Source organism: Triturus cristatus, chromosome 10 (assembly GCF_964204655.1).
Source record: "Triturus cristatus chromosome 10, aTriCri1.1, whole genome shotgun sequence".
Taxonomy (NCBI): domain Eukaryota; kingdom Metazoa; phylum Chordata; class Amphibia; order Caudata; family Salamandridae; genus Triturus; species Triturus cristatus.
In genome coordinates, this window is record NC_140593.1 from 1,032,903,181 (window position 1) to 1,032,917,198 (window position 14,018).

The 14,018-nt window shown below is 43.6% G+C and overlaps 1 protein-coding gene across 1 annotated transcript in view; it reads right to left on the reverse strand.

Annotated features, from left to right (window-relative positions):
- The window catches only part of UMOD (uromodulin), a 256,077-nt gene that overhangs the window by 217,992 nt on the left and 24,067 nt on the right, over positions 1–14,018 (reverse strand). Inside the window, exon 3 of the mRNA XM_085629081.1 lies at positions 10,289–10,339. Coding sequence (XP_085485207.1) covers positions 10,289–10,339 — 51 coding nt within the window. The remainder of the gene's footprint in view (positions 1–10,288; positions 10,340–14,018) is intronic.

A 14,018-nucleotide genomic window follows, 5' to 3' on the forward strand; every position in this document is an offset into this window, starting at 1 on the left:
GTTCAGTATTGATGTGGAACAATTTGGATAAAACTGGGATATTACACTGTTGGAGAAAGAGGTCGCAGTCTTAATGTGGAACAATCTGTACAAAACAGGGATATTACGCTATGGGAGAAACAGGTCACAATCTTGATGAGGAACAATCTGTATGAAACTGGGATCTTAAGCAATGGGAGAGAGAGGTCACAGTCGATGTGGCACAAACTGTAACTAAACATGGATATTGAGCTATGGGAGAAAGACGCCACAATCTTGACATGAGTTGTGAAAAGCTCCGACAAGTCCCATACAATCTGGATTCTTTTGGTAAACTGATTTCTTTTTTTAGTTTTAAAGTTTATTTTAAAATAAGGTAAGGACAATACATAGAGAAACAAACATGGTTTACAAGATAATAGTATACATAACAATACTAAATTAAATGTAAATACAAGTAAATCATATGCAATACTGATAACACCATAGAGAAATATATGTTGAAATCTGAGGAAAGTAAACTGTTTCTGCTAAACATACCTAGCACAAGCTTGATGATCTGGTTCAAGCAGCATAAAGGAAATAGAAAATCCAAACCAAGTAAGTCAAAGAAGCGCGTTTAACATACAAAACGCCACAAGAATTAATGAAATGTTGTGATAGAATTTGACGTTTTTACATAAATGAATTAGACTGCTTTGTGTTGTAAAGTCCAGTGTTTGGAGACAATAATAAACATAGCAATGTACTGATTTGGCTCCTCAAAAGCTGAGAGTAGGGTGCAGCAGGGCATTAATTTCTGTCACTGAAACAAAGCAATGTCCCCAAGGAATGCCCTGAAGAAATAAATTGTTGTTTAGAAATTTAGATATATATGTCCAATAAAAACAGGTTCTTACTTCAAGAGAGAAGCTCTAGCATGCAAGCAGGCTCCTTTGGGCTAGGGCCACCTTTTTTATTTGAGCCTGAGGGTCAGCAAGAGACCTTAACTCCTACCCTTCTGAGAAGCGATTGTGAGATTGAGGATAAAGCTGTAGCACTTTCTCCACAGTCCTACACCAAGTAAGTGGGAAACCCTCCAACAAGCAGGCCGTCTTCTCATTTCTGATTGGCTTTCTGTCCTCAGAGTGCTTTGCAGCAGTTTTTAAATGACAAACTCAGCTCAAATCAGTGGCACCCCCAAATTGAATGCTGAAATTCCACTTGAATCCTCACTCAAGTTTTAATATAGCGTGACCCAATTCTTATTTTATAAACTTCATTTTATTGTGATCTAATGTACATATAATACAGCATCAAAATCAAATAAACGTATGCATTTTATGTTTGATATTGACTGCATTAAAGTGCCAATGAGTTACTTAACATAGTGAAAATTCATTCACAAAGAGGTGAGAAAGTTTTAAAAAACCCTATGTCCTTCCAAATGTCTTCACTCCCCCTCTTGCCTTAGGTGTTTGCCTCATTGACCAGCCTCCGCCTATCCTACAAAATAGGTGGCTCCTTTCGTTTCCAGGATCAACCTATCAAGTCCTTCATGATGGCAACCAGGGGCGGCTCCTCGGCTAAGGCGGAGGAGCATCGCTCCACTGCCTTGAAGCAGTAAAAGAAAGGAAAAAATTAAATGAGAATAACGTAATGTTATTATCATTTTATTTTGTTCTCCTGCTGTGGCAGCTCTGCGTGAGGTGGCGGGGCTGCAAAGGAGGAGTGGTAGAACCCTCCTAAGTGCGCAATAGCGGTTTGGCCAGCCATCACGGGCCACCCAAAACAGTCATGCGCACTTTCCCTGTTCTCCATGCAAGCTGTAGGACATACCCATGCCCCCTATCCCTGGCTGAGTGCTGAATCGCAGCGCTCAGACCAAGCACAATGCTGCATGGCAGCGTTGTGATTGGTGTGGGGAGCCTGGCTGTGCTTCCTGTTCTTGGAGTCCGATGCAGGAGAGCAGGAGCAGAGACGCGGGACCTGGCGGCAAGATAAGTGTTTATTTTTACTTTTATTTTTTACATTGCGAACCATCGTGACCCCCCGCTCACCTGTGCCCCCCGCACTCTCCTCACCACCCTCAAGCTGTGCCGGCCGCCACTGATAACAACAGCAAACAATACCATAGGATTTAAATTTGAGCCATAAATAGTTGCACCTAATTTCATAATACATCCTGTGAGCGAATTAATAAGGATCACATGTACAAAGTTAATCGTTTGCGATTACCAAATAGCCAATTTTAGTGATTCCTTATTTGATAATCGCAAACACCAATGTACAAATGTGTCTTTGACACATTCCCAGTGGGTCGCAAATAGACCTACCTCTTTGGTTTGCGACACATTGGGAATTGCTAAAATCACAGCGATGGTGGGCTGCTGTGGTCAGCATACTGCCATGTCTATGATTGCTTTTAAATAAAGCAATCTTTTATTTTAAATGCAGTCTGTTTCCCTTAAAGGAAAGTGGGATGAGTTTAAAAAAAAGAAAAGTTTAGACCACTGCATGCTCATAAAAAATGTTTTTACAAACATTCACAAAAGGGAAGGGGCCCTTGGGGACCCCTTCCCATTTGGGAATCGGTTGTCACCTACTTAAAGTAGGTGGTAAAATGATTTGTGACCGCATTTTGGTCACAAAATATTCACACATACCACTGCGATTTGGTATTAGGAAGGGCCACCCTAAACACTCCCCTTCCTAATACCAAATCGCAAAGCCAATTTACTGAATCGGTAATAGGGCTTTGTACATGTGAAAAATCCTTTTTGCATTCACAACAAACTAATTCTGTACACGTGACCCTAAGTGTTGAAATATATTCTCCCAATACTTTTGCAGTTCAGTGGAAAGATCCTGAGTCAAATCCTAGGCAGATGTTTTTCTTAATGTCAGAGAGAGAAAGTTCTCCTGAAATTGTCCAAGAAACTGAGAGACTGGAAGAAGCATAAGTGGGCTTGAAACTAGCAATCTCATTGGTCTGAGGTCCCGCAGTAGATGTCATAAACAGCCTTTGGCTGGACACCAGACATAAAAGTGACATATGGATTGACACCGAGTTGGAAAAAAAGCCAGAAAAAAGACTGATATGGGAGGCTCAGCTGATGAATGATAGAGAAAGAGGCTTTTGCTTGATTATTTACGTTAAAGACTCTCAGGAAAGTATTTGGGAGAAAAGGAAATCTAGAAAAGTAAACAATTATAGACAATTAAAAGAAAGAATATGGACACTCATAAAGCAATATGCTAATTGAGTAATTGGCAGTAATTTGTGCTAAAGACCTATTATGGTAAAGTTTTGCTCGGCAGGGGAAAAACACCCTGCCTAAATTATAAGGGTAGCTAATTACAAAACAGATTTATTTATTAATATGAAAGGGTGACATAAAAATGTATTTCTCTTTGGAAGTCGGGCAGACCTAGGCTTCAGAGACACAAGAACGCAAACAAACAGAAGCTCTGGGGGCAGGGGACAGGGGGCAGAGGGGGTGTGGTAGACTGACAAGTGAGAAGAGGAGTGAGTGGCCAAGGAAATCAATGGAGTGCTTCAGTTACTGAATTATTACTGACAAAAAGACCTTACCGCAGAGGTCTTCAAACTTTTGTAGGTTGAGCCCCCCCAGCTCAATTTTTTCAGATGCTGGGCCCCCCACCACCTGACAGAAATTTCTGGAATCTAGTACACTACATAATCGACCGCCACACGCATATCCCTGGCCTTATCCAGCAAATAATGTTCAACACAATAAGAGTGTTTGGTAAAGTGCAGGTTTGTGAGTGGGTGTGGTGAAATGACAGAGGCTTATTACAGAGCTCAAACACCATTTTTCAAGATAAAATGTGCACAAATTGTTTTTACTAGGATGCTTTCTTTTACATATGAGGTAGATTGCTAATAACACCACCAACATAAATGTGACGGGTGTGCCTGTTTTTCGCCACTGAGACAGTCAATCTGTGGATGGATTTTTGCTACTGCCATCCTCAGGTTGTGCTCCACACCCAGTCTTGAACGGTACTTACAGGCACATGCATCATCATAGGGTTTTGCGATTCCTTAACAGCGATTGTTAAGGAATCGCAATTAAGGAATAGCAAAACCCTATGCATGTAGGAATCGGTAAAGAAATAGCGATTCCCACAAATTCCTTAATTGCGACTAGCAAATTGCGAGTCGCAATTAAGGAATGTCTTCCCATTCATTCTTATGGGCCTCCGGGCCCATAGGAATGAATTGGAGATTGCGGGAGCAATTTGCGAGTACCAGTAGGTACTCGCAAATTGCTCCCGCAATTTCGATGGTGCAAGGGTGTCAAAATGACCCCCTATTGCACCCATGTATGTTCACTCTGCACAAATGTTGCATACACACATGCTCTAAGGGCATGTGTGTGGGCAACATGAAACATAGAAAAATGCAAATAAGTGCATTTTTCTAAGTTATCGCAAATTACCATGAGGTCCAGCCTCATGGTAATTTGCTCACGCTAATAGCGAAAGCGCTATTTTTTAAACTGTAATGCATTGCATTTAAGGAATCTCAATTAGGGATTCCTTAAATGCAATCGCTATTTAAGGAATCGCTATTTTGAGATTCCTTAAATAGCGATTTATGCATTTGGGATGATGCATCCCAAATGCAAAAATACCGGTCGCAAAGGGGCAGGTTCTGAGAATCTGCCCCTTTGCGACCGGTTTTGTGCTTGATGCATGTGCCTGTTAGTCTTTAATACCGCAAGTGCTGAGAACCCAATCTCACATAAATAGGACGAGCTGAAAGGCAAGAGAGTTTTGATAGTTTCTCTCAAAGCTGAATATTCTGCAGAGATTTTCAGCCAAAACAGGGACTGTAAGAGAGACAGTGTTGTCAGATTTTTCAAGCACTCCCTAGCTCAGAGCTGGTACACGAGAAACAAATCTTCTCTAGAAATCATTAACAAACGTTTTATACAGCATTATAATGGGATAATTGTCCACCAACCTGTTATGGACCCGAAGACAAAGTTGAAAGTCCACAGAGAGGGCGTTGAACGAACACCTAATTGAGATTTCCTTAGTGGTGTGGGGGTTAAGGACACGTCGGGCTTATGTTTAAAAAAAAATAGAACTAATAATAAATGAATTATGTCTATTTTACTTCAGAACAATGTTGTCTGACAGACTTTGTGGTGGCAGGGACGTGTTAAGAATTTTGGGGGCCCCTGTTCAGTACAGCTTCAAGTTTAAATGATTTACTTTCAGCTCTGCCATACCCTCTTTAGCCAGACTACTAACGGTGCACAGGCACTATGGTCGAAATTCTAAAAGCGTTTACATCTAATATTCAGAGATAGTGATGTGGTTTCACTGTTGTAAGAAAGCAGCAGCCCACTAATTTTACAGCGAAAAATATCTGTGATATCCTCCAATTTCTCATATGTGAGGACCCGCTTGGATCTAACATAAACTTTTATGGTTGTTGCATGAAACAAACATATTTCTCTGCAAATAGTAATAGACTCCTTACATCAATCACATTAAAAAGAAATGAAACAAAACGGTATTTACAAGAATCTGTTTAGGAATTATTCCAGGCCATCAGGGCAAAAACAGAGCTTTCTCTATCAAGGGGCCCCCTGAAAGGCTGGATTGCAGTGCATGTAAATGAGTCCTTTTGTAATTTAGGATGAAAACCTTGATGGGGCATGACATGCCCATACTCGTGTACAAGGGCGCAACTAGACCTGAACTTCGGGTGCGGGCTAACACTCCCAGACAAGGCTGGCCCTAGCACTTGTTGCACACAGTGCACCTGTCGTTTTTTGGCGCCCCCTCCCACATTTCCTCCTTCTCCATGAATTTCCTCACTACTACGCACCAACTATCCACCTCAGCTCTCTATAGCACCTTTCTGGCAAACATTTAATTTTGTTATAGCGCTACTCATTGTTTACTCACACTCAGTTCAGTGATCTGCAAGGTACACGTTCTTTGTAGCAGGCACATTAAACCTCTGCACTGTGTGGGTGGCAGGAGTGCTCATATGAGTGCACGGTGAGCAGTGTGAGGGTAGGGTAAGAGGAGTGACTGCAGGGTGAGTGAGATGACCATATGAATTTGGGTGCGGATGTAAGTGCAGAGTGGGACAAATTAATGTATGGTTAGTGGTGGGCTTATTTGAGTGAGACTGTTTTGCTGCCACTCTACCGTCCCATCTCTACAGGCAGGTCCAACGTGGGGCGCCTCCCAGTGTAGAAGGCTCATGAAGATGCTAGGCCTGATCCACACCTGTTTCTGTACTTTAAATTTATTTTGAAGCGTGGACTTTGAGCTTATGAAAAAAACACCCACTTCCCACCTTCCTTTGTGACAGCCCTGCTATGTATGTTTCTTGCTCGGGCAGAAATGGAGGGTCTGGATTTGAGCTGTGAAGATAGCTCAGTAAGGTTAGTGCTGACCCATAGACTAGCACGTCATAGTCTTGAATCCGACAGAGCAAACTCAAGCTTTAACCCTTCTGTGGTTGATAAAAGGAGTACCATCGAGCTGCCTAAGAACACCAACTATTTAAGCATAAAAAATCTATGCAGTTTATTATTCACTATATAAATATTTATTATTGTTTGTATTTCTATTAGTGAAAGGGGTTGGGCTAACTGAAAGCTGCTTCTAGAACTGTAAGCTGTTGGAATGCAGCAGAACTCTAGGAAGGAAATAATTTACTCCCACACTGCTCCAGCACATACCTGTTCTCATCTGACGACTGATTTTGAGGTTTGCCGGCTGTTGTTAAAGATCTATTTGATCCTGCCTTTAAACCTGCACTGCTAGATGTTATCACCTGTGCTGGGTTTATTTCTTGATGGAATTCCGACCTCAGAGCACTAAAAATATAATTGAAAAATAAAGGTGGCTAAAAATATTTTCTTATTTCCGCCACTGTCCTGGGGCCTTAAGAGAATTTTAAAAGCAAAGGTAGCTTGGAGTTCAGGGAACAGGCTTCCCATGACGAATGCTGAGAAGGTTCTACCTGGGTGGTCAGGAGAGTTATGCCGAGGTGCAGTACACACCTTCATCGCTGAATGGCTTGAGTATTGTGTCGTGGGAAGCCTGTCTTCCAAATGTGACCCATTTGTAGGTTTGATACACAATACTGGTCCATTTACAGCACCGATTATGAGATCTGCCTCAGGATCTTTTCCACCATTGGATGGAAGCACTTTGTTAGTATCAGATGATACTGGTGCACGATGTTATCAAAGCTGTGCCTTCCCCTGTGTTTTCAAGGGGGGCGACATAAGGTCTAGTTTTCGACCTTGAGACCTGGCTTTTAATCCTAGCCCTGGCATTTGACCAAAAGTCATGCGATTCTGGACAAAACAATTGATATCCCTGTGTCTCAAATTCATGCATAAGCACATTGTGATTTATATGTGTAATCAAAAAGCCCAGCAGACAGTGTGGGGTGAGATAGAGTTTAAATCTAATTTTTCATTCCTCACCCACCCTTTCTCCCCCTGCCCTCCTCATCACATCCTGGTTTCTGTAATCTGATCTCAACCAGACTCCAAACCATCATTTTATATGTACATGGCCTTAAGTTTGCCATGCATCTGCTACAATAAAAATGTTACCTGTAAAGGATCCCTGTGCTCCTGAAAGCTAGGTCTGCATTGTATCACAATATGTCAGTTAATTTAAATGAGATGGGTATCTGTTGAGCATGGTAAATCCCTTCCTGTAGAATTGGATTGCTTACATTTTTAGTAGTTTTACAGAACCAGCGGCTTCAAGGGTGAAAATATAACACATGCTTTCTCCTTGTGGACTGGCTAGATTTATGAGATTGTTACTGGCATGCACTTCCTAAGCTTCGGAGAAAGTGGTAGCTTACTATAACGACACTGGGAATATACTGCCTGCCACCTATATGTATTAATAGCTCGCCTTTGGGAGCAGGAGATTGCCAAATCTATAGTGCAGTGTTCCACAGTTGGAGTAGAAGTGTAAGATGGGAAATAAACTTTGTCTCCTTTCTGGGAAGAGCTACCCCTCCCAGGAGGGGGTTAATTCATAGAGCTGAAGTGCTTCAGCTGCAGTGGGAGGCAGGAAGTCTCCTCTGCTTAAACTGAAAGCAAACAAACAGACTATCATTTCAGCTACAGTGGGAGGCAAGGGGTCTCCTCTGCTATGATATGGAATGGGAAGGAACAGGACAGTCTGTTTGTTTGCTTTCGTTTTAGCAGAGGAGACTTCCTGCCTCTCACTGCAGCTCAAGCATTTCAGCTCCATGAATTAACCCACTCCAGAGACGGTTAACATAACAAAAGCATGGGCAGGTCGTGCACCATCGATTTTCCCCTCCCTCCCCCCTCCAACCATACCGGAGTTCTCCAAGAAGACTTGCAACAACGCAGGGAACAAAGGTAAGATTAGAGTGGAGTGCGCGCCCCCCCTTGGATGGTGTTGCACCCCCCGCACCCCACAGATTGAAGAACTCTGCCTTACCATATAAGAAATCCTAGGGTAAAATTTGATGCATTTCCCTAAAATTCCAGGTATATGATTTACTTAGATCTCTCTCGCTCTCTATACTACAATTTCATCCACATCCAGCTGAAACTTGCCTTTAGTGGATCAGAATGAAATCCCACCACTTCTGGACACCTCTTCTCCCACCGCTTAGAGTCAAGAACTCACCTGAGTCTGCAAATCCCTTTCCCCTCAAAGGGGACAAGAGTCATATGTCCTATTGACAGGCAGATGGGGACTGACTGGGGTCGAGCAGACAGACAAATCATTGTGTCATAGTCATTTTAAGCTGGCCCCATTGCTCCAAGGATGAGGAAATAGAAAGGCTGTCCCTTTTATCTGGGCCTCAGAGGGCTGTGCTAGAGGGAAATATTTACGTCATCTGTTCACACTGACTAAAACCTTTACGCAGGTAATCTGACAACTTAATGAAAGTCATTTCATTTATTTATGCACGTGCTTCAAAAATGGAGCCCGTGGCTACTTCTTGACAAAGGAAAAACAGGTTTTAGGCAAAGGCCTCATTTTAAAGTACAATGCGCTGCATACACAAGCACATACCAGAGTGCCAACGCCCATGTAAACGTTTTGGTTGGAAGTAAAAATACCTTACTTTTATGATTTAAGAACGAAGCAGCTGTGCATAACTGTTCAATGGACCGGAAAAGGCAGATTGTAGATGGTGATAAAGCTGACACTCATTACAAAGTTGCTCGGTCTTTCTAAACACACGCCTGGCCTGTGAAGCAAGCTTGGCTCTTTTAAGCTCAGGCTGCAGTTACGCCCCAGATGGAAGTGGGGTAACTCCTGCAGGTTTCTATCTAGACCGTTTAGAAGCCCGAGCCATCTGTGCGCACGTCACAGATAATCTACCAAATATGCCAATTTAATTTCAAAATTGTTTTCCTTTTTAGGGATGTGGCGATTGTTTAGAACTGACCACATTTCAAAACACCAGAGACAGTAGCCAAGAAAAAAACATAAGAATTCAGGGAACACAGTAAACAAGGGATTCCCTGCACCATCCACTCAAAGGTAGGTGCTTGTATGTTTTATGCTGGTGAAGCTTGTTTAAAGTTGCTGTTGGGGCGCAGCTGTGACTAGTCAAAGCTGTTAAATGCCTCTATTACACAGTCAACCATCCAAACAATTTGACAGTTACTGGTCAACGGTAACCGAGGCTGGTGCGTAACTCGGACCACTCAGCCCCTGGGGCGCAGGAGGGACCCTAACTCTTCAAGGTGGGCCCCAACCCAGGGAACTCTCAGGCCCCCCCATCACGTTCTGCGGGGGGCAGGGGGAGCATAATCAACTTGCGTTACACCACTGGACAGAGGTTGACTTCAAATTGTGCTACACTGCTGTAGGCGGAGGAAGTAGCTGCAATGATGCATGCATGTGGGAGGTATTATTTCAAACGCCTCTTGGATTTCGTCCATACATCATACAAAGATGTGGACTGACTACAAAATGCCCGGTCCGAGGCTAGTAGTCACTTGGACTTAAATCGACTCTCTTGCACTTTAGATCATCTAAAGAAATGTATGTCAGCCAAGCTTTAAATACCACAGTGCTGTCACTAAAAGGGTAATTAAATAAACATTTCGTTGTGCTAATGTGGCCAAATGTGAGTGAAACCGATGGGTGTGGGTAGTTTTAACAGATGAAATCAATCAAATAAAACACTTAACATGACAACAGGAGTCTGTTGTCTACAACACTAATGCATATCGTAGTTGCTCAGTTGCACCTAGCCTCCATGTTTACAAAATTCGATTATTGATTATAAAATAATCACCCATCTTACCTGTATGTGACGCACAGGCGCCTAGGCTGCCATTTGCCCTCAAAGTAGAATCTGCAAAAATAAACCCAAATAGATGCTTTTAGTAATTTTTACATGTTGTGTGGTTGCCCCCAGAGCATTTTCCTTCATAATAATATATGGAAACAAAACTGCAGAATGAATATGAACAACACTTTTTGGAGAACGTAATGCACTTTTATCAGAAGCCTACAGGAAACTTTTTCTTACAGTATAGTATGGACACAAAAATATAACAACAAAGGAGTGGATGCTGCATTTAATTCACAGATAAAAAAGGTGCTGAAACAAGAACCGCCCCCCTCGTTGTCGGACACAGTAGTTTGATAGTTTGAACGTATCAGTGGAAGAAGGAACTGTACCTTATTGTAGCACCATGGGGCAGCATTGCTGCCTAGTCAGGGTATCATCAGCGGTCCGTGCAGGTAAAAGCGGTGGGACGGTGGGGCCGGGTGGGTGGGGGATTTCGACACATGACGAGGGAAATGTAATTAGTTATTTAATTTTCTCTCATGGTCGTTTGTCGAATCCCCCCTTCAACCCGGACCCACCGCTCTTACCTGCACGGACCGCTCCTGTTGTGTCCCAATGTGCTGGGCAATTTTCCTACCATTCGGGTTTGGTGGGTACTCCCACAATAGTAAGCATCTTCGGAGCATACAGGACCTTGTCACTATTCGGGTTGTGGTGCTATATCTCAGCAGTGAGCTTTGAGCCTGGCGAGAGTCTGACTAAGCCTGGGCAAACTCACACAGAAGTGACCCACAAGGTTTCTACAGACGTAACAGAGAAAATGCAGGTGACCAATTAACACTGACCCGTCAACTGTCCCTACACTGATGCTGAAGTGGTGACATTGAGATTGTATTTGTACTTGAGTTGTACAAGCTTGGGAGCCTGATGCTTGATCATAATTCCAGCCTCTGACCCATGTGAAGCAATAGTTAAAAAGGAAGAGCCAAATGTTTGATTTAAACTTGGGTGGCAATGTAAATCCACTGATTTCTGAAGAAAATGTGAAAACCAGAGGAGAATGCCCAAGTACCGCTTCCTTCACTTCTGAATTTAGCACCTCCTCCAGAAACTGCTGATGAGTTGTATGTTGATGCCCTGGGTGTTGATGCACTGGGTGTTGATGAGTTGGGTGTTGATGCATTGAGTTTTGATGTGTTGGGTGTTGATGCATTGGGTGTTGATGCGTTCGATGTTGATGCGCTGCGTGTGGATGCGTTGGGTGTTGATGCATTGGATGTTGATGTGTTGGGTGTTGCTGCATTGGGTAATGATGCATTGGATGTTGATGCGCTGGGTGTGGATGTGTTGGGTGTTGATGCATTGGATGTTGATGTGTTGGGTGTTGATGCGCTGGGTGTTGATACGGTGGGTTTTATCGAATGCAGCCTCTGAACCAGAATTTGAACTATCATGAGCTCTAATATCCAGTACAGACTAATCCAGAAATAATAAGCATATAAATGGTCCAGGAAATATAAAAATAACTAATTGAATTCAATACCAAGTACCCCTGAGGGTCTGTCATATGTATGACAGCTAGTCGGCATCTATCAACTATCAATACATTAATACAGGTAGTAACAAACAATAATGATTCAGCATGAGGGAATCAACAGAGAACAGACAAAGACACAGGCAGAAAGATCAAACATCCTTGTTCTTCCTGTTTGCTTGTTGTATGAAGGAGTCTTTTTATTTAGTGTTCCAAAACGAGGTAGACTATGTAGAAAGTCCAGACTATCTTCATTGGCTTACAGGGCTGAAATTATTATTCCCAAATGCTCTCTTTTGTGATGGTGTAAGCGAGCAGTTAAGCCTTATCAGATGGTAGCGATGAGCATTTGTTGAACACACAGAGTCAATAAAAGGATGCAGAGGGGGACTTAGGGACAAGTCCAGGAGCTCCCAATGAGGGGCACAGTTCGTGAGGGTTCTTGGAGCAGGGCGCACAGTCCATGTTGGAGGACCCGGGCCAGGGAGCTCGGGTCTAGAGGGTTTCTGTCGACTGGGCCTCTGCGACAAAGGCACTCACAGTTTTTGATGAGACTTGAAGAGGGGGAAAAACAGGACAGTTGGGCCACTATTGGTGCTGGCCTCTGTGATGCTGATGTCCCTCATCAGGTGTGCGGTCTTTGAAGTGATAGAGTCCAGATTGGACTTCAAACGAACTTTGGTTGCTGCAAGGGGTCCGGTACCATAGGCATTGGTGCAGAGTGGCTACTGGGGGTCCTGGCATCTCCGCACTTGATGGGGAGATAGATATGACCTCTGGGAGGATGGTGACCTCCTCCTGTGTGGCTGCTGCATTGTTGGACCCGGTGGTTAGCAGTTCAGTGAACTAGACATTGGGATTGGTCCCTGCAGATTGCAGGGAGGTGGCTCCTGCACTTCAAGGGAGATTCTGGCTGGTTGCCAAAGTGCTAACAGCCCTCTGACACTTTTGGAGGATGCACAGCTGCAGGAGAGTTGGGTTGTCGCAATTGTCAGGACAGAAGCAGGTAGGCAGGGGTTGTCGCCAAAGTCCACCGGTAGTCGACAGTTCTCGCTTCTTCGGCTTTATACTTATTCTTCTTTAGTCAGGCGAATCTGCATTCCTGGTGTCAGGGGGCTACTAGGGAACTTAATTTAGGTGTTAAGGGAAGCGAAAGTTAGTAGTAAATCGGCTACTTGGCCTTGGTCCTGTGGGGAGTGGGCATAACCCTGTCTCAGAGTTCCTAATTATACCAAAATCAAAGTGGTGGAACCCTTCTTTTACAGAGCACATCAGACAGTCCACCTTAGGGGTGTGACTAGCTTGGTGGTGCAACACTCCTACTTGCATATCAAATTTCCCACCTAGCCTGGTGCCAGAGGGGCCTCAGAGCAGGGGGTGGCATCTCTCAGGTCTGCGAGAAACCAGGGTCACAAATCAAAGGTGGCAGAGGTTTTGAAGTCTTTGGCCTTGGCATGCAGATTCCCTAGGCATCCTGCTGGAGAAGGTGTAAAGACTTCCTGCCAGAGCAGGCATTGTTTCTGACCTCTGAGAACGCAGGCTCTCACCACCAGGGGGTCTTGTCTGTGATGACAGGCTTGATGATACCAGTCAGCCAGCATACTAAGAGGCTAGTAGTGTTTCAGGTGGCACTTCTGGTTGCATATCTTAATAAACCCACTACTGGCATCAGTATGGATTTATTAAGACAAGGCTGATGTGGTGAGGTTAGGCTCCCTCTCATAGCGCTTAGAGACCTGTCGGTGATTATGCACTCTAGAAGTCCCAGTTAACATTAACATTAACATTAACAAGGTGTTTGATACCAAACACCATAGGTTTCAGTGAAGCCATCAAGTAGATAAGGTACTCGTAATTACCAGTGCACAGTACATATACTTAAGAAGACTTCCCTGCTCACTTGTGCTATTAAGTAATCGAACTAGACATCACAGAGGCATAGCTGCCCATACAGAAATGCCCTCACCTGTAATATAATGCACCCTGCCTTGGGGCTATAACTCCTGCTGTAGGGGTGATTTACACTTGTATTTCATCTAGGAGAGCGAGTTAAGTTTTGTACAAACAGTATTGCTAGAGGGCAAAGTTTGTTAGGCCCTTACCTGCAGAACTCCAAAGCGTGGCTTGAGCTTGTCTGTCTCCTAGGAGATGCTGAATTGAGGAGCAGCTTCCAGCCCCCCTGGGCAGTAACCTAAGCCTGCAGAT